This window comes from Poecilia formosa, unplaced genomic scaffold, assembly GCF_000485575.1.
Source record: "Poecilia formosa unplaced genomic scaffold, Poecilia_formosa-5.1.2 Scaffold211, whole genome shotgun sequence".
Taxonomy (NCBI): domain Eukaryota; kingdom Metazoa; phylum Chordata; class Actinopteri; order Cyprinodontiformes; family Poeciliidae; genus Poecilia; species Poecilia formosa.
The window spans coordinates 922,974-930,567 of record NW_006800150.1 but is presented as its reverse complement, the minus strand read 5'-3'; the positions used below and the strand labels follow the sequence as shown (position 1 = coordinate 930,567).

The window sequence follows — 7,594 nt, the reverse complement described above, 5'->3', positions numbered from 1 at the left end:
TCTGCTGTGTCTAAAAGGTACGTTTTGTCTGGTAGACTTTCTTTCTTCCATGTTTCATAGTCACCAGATGTCATTTTCAGGTTTGGCTGAATCAAGACAAGATCTCTCCTCTAATTATTTTTGCACAATAGTTTTAACAGCACTGACCTGTCTGACTAATGACTTACTACTCTTTGACCAAGAAAAGCGTGGAGTCTTACTCATGTTGCAGAGCAAAAATTTTTAACCCTTATTGTAGTTTTTCCCACACTATAGTGCTACTCTGTTGTGCTTATTGATACCATAGTAGCCAAAATAAAAAGGACCTTGAGGAGCAAGAAAATAGAAAAAGTAGACAAGAGACAGAGAAAGAAAATCATACAATTTGATCACAAACACATTGTAGCTTTTTATAGTTTTCAGTGAAAACTAGTATTTCATTCAGATCTGGCATTTGTTGTCTGAAAGACTGGCACAAATGTTGATGAAAGGTCTAGCTAACTTATTCAGAATCGGCAGAGAAAAACAAAAATAAATATTTAAAACACAAGTGTTGATGGCTGCTTTTATTATGGCTGACTGGTGCATTCATAGACTCCTAAAGGAAGTTATGAATCCTGTGCTCTGCAGAACATTGCTAAGACAGAGTGTTTGTACTCTCCAAATGTACAATATAATGGAGGAGCCATGCATAGTGACAGAAAAGTAATGACACGGTGTCCTTTGTTTTTATTGGAGTTATGTTAAATTGTACATGTTTAGTGGGTGCAGACATGATAAGCAAAACAAATATGAACAACGTGCAAAAGAGATACAAATCTATAATCTAGTTTATAAGAAAACAAAACAAACAAAAGTTATTTTGTGCACTGCTAGTCTTTATTACATCAGTAGCTACACAGGAATGACAGAGAGAAAAGAGGAAGGCATGGTGTAAAGGAATTAAACCCTGGACAGCTGCAACTAGGAGCGTAACCTTAGCATGTGATGCAGCTGCTCTTCCACTGAGCCACGAGACATCAGAAGGACTTCTCATTAGACACCAATGTTTGGAAAAAAAGTAAGTCAAAAATCTTGGGTTTTTTGTTTGTTTTGTTTTGTTTTAAATCAGAACTAGAGCAGTCAAAGCACTGAGTTTCTTTAAATCAAGACTATAACCCACCTGTTTAGAGTTTCCTTTGAGCCATAATAAATGGAACATTGACCAACAGATATTTGTGTTCATGTTTTTGATGATGGCACTCGATAAAATGTAACGTTTGCCCTCAAATTGGTGTCTGTACGATGTTTTAGTGACTTTCTGTTTTGCGTTTCATTAGTTGGTTTCATCTAAGAACATTGACTAAAACATGAACTTCGTGAAGAATACTTTTTAGGTCAAGTAACCAGGAACAAAAAACAAGAGGAAACAAAGAAAAAGCAATTTTTTTGTTCATTTTTGTCAGTAGTATCATGTTTTAATGATTTTAAACAGAATACCAAATGAAGTCACGTTTTGCTCATTTTGCTTTTGACCTAGCAACCATTCATTCATTCATTCATTCATTCATTCATTCATTCGCAGCAATAAAAAAACATTCCCCCATTTCTGCTTCTCTTTTATATTTTCAATATTTAAACGATCATATTAATATTTGAGACAATTAGCACTTATCTTCATTGTCATAGTTTGCTTAAAGATAAAATAATAATAAAAAACTTTCAATGGCCATGCTTTTACTTTGAAAACCATTCAAAGTAAATGGTGTTCAACAAACAAAGGCGTACTTTAGCCTTTGTACTTTCGCCATTGTTTGTTGAAAACCATTACGTGGAAAATAGTAAATCATACTCTATATAAAGGCGGAAGTAGTTCCTGAACGTGAAGCACTTCTCTCGGTCCGGTTAGGCTGCACTGCCAACTGAAAGCACGTCCTGCTCTCCGCGCTTTTCTTTTAGAAACTGTCTCTATCCCTTCGTTTCCCTCAGCGCCACCAAGATGCCTCTGGAGTTTGAGCTGTGTCCCGGACGGCCCATCGGAGGAAAACATCCGTGTTTCATTATAGCTGAGATTGGACAGAACCACCAGGGAGACCTCAAGATCGCCAAGGAGATGATTAAAATGGCAAAGGTGAATGAAAGTTTGCTTTATTTGGAAGGATTTGAGTTTCAGGCAGGTGTGCGCTAATTACTATCAGCTCTTCCACACCTCGGTTTTTAGCTGATCTAATAATAGAGTCAATGGGAAAAGTGGAGTAAAAGCATTACCGATTTTTATGAATGGGAGATATTTGCTAAACTGATAGAAACAGTGTATGAACCAGCTGGATTTAATATCTGGTTGGTTTACTTTTCGCTGCAACAATGAACTTATCACGCAGAGGAATCCTGCAGTTTCAAACTGTGTCTGGCCTTCCTGACATGTTGCACCTGTCAGGTTGGTCATGTTCAGGTGTGGTGACCTTAAAGAGCCAGTCTGAGGGTCACACATCACTGCTGTGTGTTTTGTACTAGTTAAACCAGTTTAACTATTTGATCGAGCTCCATGTTTGATTCCATTTGTTGAAATTCTGAAATTAATTTATGATGGATTGGACGATATAAATAGTATTCCCAGTAGTGGTCGCAATTATATAAATTATTGAATAGTGGTTTAAATAGTGTTTCTATTACCGTACTTAACAAATAATTCACATATGAATATTTAAATCCATTTTATTTAATGCATACATTTTCCACTTTGAAAAGTATTGAAGTTAATATTTGTTGGATCCCCAGTTACGCATTTTGAAAATAAATAAATAAATAAATAAAATATGTATGTGTGTGTATATTATTTTCATACTAGTAGGACTACTAGTATGTGCATTACACCTTCCCAACTACAACTGTTGCCAAAATACCTCCAATATATGCTCTTTAAAAAAAAAAAAGACAAAAAAACCTTTTACATAAAAATATACAAACTTTTTTTTGGTTCAAAGTGAAGATATTTGTTGTATTTTCACATATTCGCCTCCTCAGGACTGCGGTGCTGACTGCGCCAAATTCCAGAAGAGCGAGCTGGTGTACAGATTCAACAAAAAAGCCCTGGAGCGTCCGTACACCTCCAAGAACTCCTGGGGCAAAACCTACGGCGAGCACAAGCGCCACCTGGAGTTCAGTCATGATCAGTACAGGGAGCTGCAGAAATACGCTGCAGAGGTGGGGATCTTCTTCACGGCCTCGGGGATGGATGAGGTAAGACGGGTTTGAGTTCGGAGGGTTACTTTCTGATTTGATCTGCTCGGGGATTTAACTGCAGTTCTCGTCTGCGTCCTCTAGATGGCAGTAGAGTTTCTCCACGAGCTCGACGTGCCTTTCTTCAAAGTTGGATCCGGAGACACCAACAACTTTCCTTATCTGGAGAAAACGGCCAAGAAGGGTGAGACTGTCACCTGCTGCTTCAGGCTGAGGCTTTGGGTGTGATGGGAGAGAAACGTTGCTCAGGTTTCGAGAAATGTTGAAACCAGTTGTTTCTTAGCAGTGTATATACAAACAAAACCAAGCTGACCTGAAAACTCACAGAAGTACTAATTTACTAAGGCTACATCTACTAGCTTGTAATGGTTGTTTTATACAGGGCTAAATTTTTAAAACCAAAGTTCCTAAACAGCTGAAAAAGTAAAGTGTAAACGGCTGAAATGTATTCGTGCTGTTTATTTCTTAATATTTTGCTTTTAAGAAGGTTGTGGGAAATGTTTTTGTCTGAGCCACTAACTCTAACCTCTTTAGTCATCAAAGTACCCATAAATTAAACTAATTTGAGCTGAGTATATATTTTTTTCACAGACACAATATGTTTCTTCTCATCATCCTCATGAAACAAGTAGCTTATATTGTACTCTAGGCAACACAGAGGAGCTCTTGTTGTTCTTCTTACTTTTAATAGAACTAAAAATAATTTGATTTTCTTATTTATATAAAAAGAAAACAAACACTTTCAAGATTCTGGTCTTTCTTATTGCTACATATTTGTTTCTTGGTGAAATCAAAGTCTTGGATCTAAGCAGCCTTTAGGAGCCACATGAACCATTTGTAAGGATGTTGTCCTGTGGTTTGCGTCAGGCCGTCCCATGGTGGTGTCCAGTGGGATGCAGTCGATGGAGACGATGCGTCGCGTCTACAAGACGGTGAAGCAGCACAACCAGAACTTTACCATCCTGCAGTGCACCAGTGCGTATCCTCTGGAGGCTGAAGATGTCAACCTCAGAGTCATCACGGTGAATGAATATATATATATATTTATATATATACATAAGTATTTTTCCATATGTGTCCACTTGTGAAATTTGGGTGGGGAGATACAGATGATGTGAAACAAAAATGTTAAACTGTAAAAATATTGCTTGTTTGTTTTTCTTTGGGAAGAAGGAGGTTTTGCTATGCTGCACACGGTGTCGCGTTACAACCACAGACTTCAGTGTGTTTGTAGTTAGTTTAGTCAGAGTTTGTGTGAAGTAAGACAAAGTTGTGCATAATTGTCAAGTAGAAGGTAAATGATACTTTGGTTCTAAATTATTAGTTTTTACTAAAAAAAAAACAATCTGAAAAGTGTGGCATAAAATCCATATCATAAGCCTTTTTTGTTAGTTTATCATGTAAAAAGTCAGTGAAATGGATGAAAATTTGCAACTAGGAAAAAAAAAATGTTTACATATGAATTCTTTTGCGAGAAGCTGTATAGGAGAGTCTGAAAAAAAGCAACAGGCATATCAGAAGAAGGGAAGACACAATAAACGTTATCAACAATGTTTCTGTTCTTCACTGTAGGAATACCAGAAGGAGTTTCCCGATATTCCCATCGGGTATTCCGGTCACGAGTCTGGGATCAGCATCTCTGTGGCAGCTGTGGCTCTGGGAGCGAAGGTCATTGAGCGTCACATAACCTTGGACAAGACGTGGAAGGGGAGCGACCACGAGGCCTCACTGATCCCCTCTGAGCTGGCGGAGCTGGTCCGCTCCGTCCGTCTGGTGGAGCGGGCGCTGGGAAGTGGCATCAAGCAGATGTTGCCCTGCGAGAAGGGGTGCCACGACAAGGTCAGTGTGACCTTCTCCTCTGCGATGAGACGCGCAAAAGTTTGGCAGCGAAGAATGTTTTCATTATCTGTAATAACTTTGCTCCCTGTCGTTACTTGTCCTCCAGCTGGGCAAATCCGTGGTTGCTAAGGTGAAGATCCCCAAGGGAACGGTCCTGACGCTGGACATGCTGGCGGTGAAAGTGGCCGAGCCCATGGGTGTCCCGGCAGAGGACATCTTCCAGCTGGTTGGGAAGACGGTGACGGAGGAGTTGGAGGAGGACGACAGCGTCCTGCCGGAGGTGGTGGACAGCTACGGCAAGAAGGCCAAGTGTTGATCACAGCAGATGGTTGAAACTTGTTCGAAATAAAAAGGCACTTAATTTCTTTTTGGTTTGTTTTTTTATTATTCTTAATGGGATAATTTGGATTTTCACACAATAAGTATGAGGGTGATTTTACTTCGTAGATAATCAGAAATTTGCCAAATGGTTGGTAAGTGGAGTGAAATGGCTTAAATCTTTTGATGGATGATTAAAAAAATATATTTTTCAGAAAGTGGCCTTAACATGAGATGTTTTCTTGCCATTTTCATTTTCTGGTCGGTGCCTTCAGAAGCTGCCAACCACCAGGTGGAGCTGTTAGGAAAAACATTCTTTGCACTGAACCTTAACCCTCCACTGCAAGAAGAAAGTCATGTTGGACACTTTGATCATTTCATTCAGACTGCTGAGATCAGAGCCTGTTAGCCCAGCAGGCATTGTACTGTCCATGCAGCTTTTCAGGGCGTAACCATTAAATAAACACAGTTGATTATTATTTTTCTTTTTTTTTAATACTGTTATTTATTTTCCTTGTGGGTGTGTCTCTGGTACTCCTGTTATAAATCTGTCTGAAAGTATAATTTCCCTTTGCCAGAAAGGTGTTTTTGATGCATTTGTGTCTGAATTGTGTCTTAAAGAAAAAAAACCTTCTAATAAAATCTTGGCAAATATCAGTGTTTGTTTCTCATATCTAGTATTTTGCTCATAAGTCTGTTAATATAAATACCAAATTTGGATTGTTAGCATCTAGACTTAAATCATATTTTATTTTTAACATATGTGCTATAATAAATGTAACACTTAATTTGCTTGTGTGCTACTGTAACATCTGAACTTGTTACCCTGCAGGGCTAAATCTTCCTTTTTCCATCTTCCATATTTTGCAAAACCCTTTCAAAATATGTGAAACATTTTCCACATTTTAACACTTTTAAGATTTAAACTTTCAACTTTGCATTAATGAATATAATAAACCAATTAAAGATGACAGAAGTAACAAGTCATGCTTAACTTCCAACTACATCACAGTAGTTTGTCTCTGGAGTATGAAAGGTATCAGATGTAGTTTAGGTTTGTGATATTTTAAATCCCTCTACTGCATAAATTAAATGGTAAATTAATGTAGTCTTTCTTTACTTAAAACATCTATTTACTAATATGTGACTTATTTTCACAGATAAATCATAGAACAGGAGCTAATTGCTCTGTAAGCATCTTGTTTCTATCAGCAATACTCATCACCCAAGGCTTAAGAGTAAAATCACCAGGAGTTTCTGGCTAAATCAAAGAATACATTTATTGAATCTCACTGTGAATATTTCAATTCCTAAATGTGACAAGCTGGTAGGGAGATACCCTAAAAGACTTTGTAATTGCAGTGAAATAAATGGTGGTTCTACAATATTCTGACTAAGAGACCAGAATACATGTGTACAACATACTTTCCATCCATCCATCCATCCATCCATCCATCCATCCATCCATCCATCCAGTGTTGGGTTAGGCAGCAGTCTAAGAAAGGAGGCTAGGCCTCCTTCCCTCTCCTCAGCTAATTCCCAAGGCGTTCCCTGACGAGCTGAGAAACATAAAGTCCCACCAGCGCACAAGTGTCAAACTCCAGTCCTCAAGGGCTGCTGTCCTGCAGTTTTTAGATGTGCTACAGGTACAAAACACTGGAATGAAATGGCTTAATTACCTCCTCCTTGTGTAGATAAGTTCTCCAGAGCCTTGCTGATGACCTAGTTATTCTATTTAGCTGTGGTGCAGGAGAGGCACATCTAAAAGTTGCAGGACAAGCAGTCCTTGAGGGCTGGAATTTGACACCCCTGCTCCAGCATGTCCTGGGTCTTCCTCTGGGTCTCCTCCAGGTGGGACGTTCCTGGAGCACCTCACCAGGGAGGCCACCCAGGAGACATCCTAACCAGGTGTCCAAGACACCTCAACTGGCTCCTCTCGATGTGAAGGAGCAGGAGCTCTACTCTGAGTAGAGTAGAGCCCCTGATCTGGATCTGGATCAGATTTGGAGGCACTGATCCTCATCCCAGCCCCTTCACACTTGGCTGCGAACTGCTCTAGCGAAACTCTAAATCATGAAGCGATGAAGCCAATAGGGCCACATCATCTGCACAGAACAAAGATGCAATCTTGATGCCACCAAAGCTTATTCCTTCAACACTTTGGGTGCATCAGTGACAAAGGGCAATATTTGGGTACTAATCTCACTGAACACTAGTCCCAACTTACTGCAAGCAATGC

The 7,594-nt window shown here is 39.2% G+C and overlaps 1 protein-coding gene across 1 annotated transcript; it reads left to right on the top strand.

The window, feature by feature from the left end:
• Window positions 1-1,812: 1,812 nt before the first annotated feature.
• On the top strand, window positions 1,813-5,405 carry nansa (N-acetylneuraminic acid synthase a). Its single transcript, XM_007567658.2, has 6 exons — window positions 1,813-2,089; window positions 2,983-3,198; window positions 3,283-3,382; window positions 4,066-4,220; window positions 4,771-5,037; window positions 5,144-5,405. Exons 1-6 carry the CDS (start codon window positions 1,958-1,960, stop codon window positions 5,351-5,353), a joined length of 1,080 nt encoding a protein of 359 aa, XP_007567720.1. The 5' UTR covers window positions 1,813-1,957; the 3' UTR covers window positions 5,354-5,405.
• The last annotated feature ends 2,189 nt before the right edge of the window (window positions 5,406-7,594 follow it).

Bases quoted from the DNA above. Each gene is read 5' to 3' on its own strand.
- nansa (XM_007567658.2), top strand. From the start codon at position 1,958: ATGCCTCTGGAGTTTGAGCTGTGTCCCGGACGGCCCATCGGAGGAAAA. The intron at 2,090-2,982 runs GTGAATGAAAGT...TCGCCTCCTCAG, and splicing joins AGATGATTAAAATGGCAAAG to GACTGCGGTGCTGACTGCGC. The intron at 3,383-4,065 runs GTGAGACTGTCA...GGTTTGCGTCAG, and splicing joins GGAGAAAACGGCCAAGAAGG to GCCGTCCCATGGTGGTGTCC.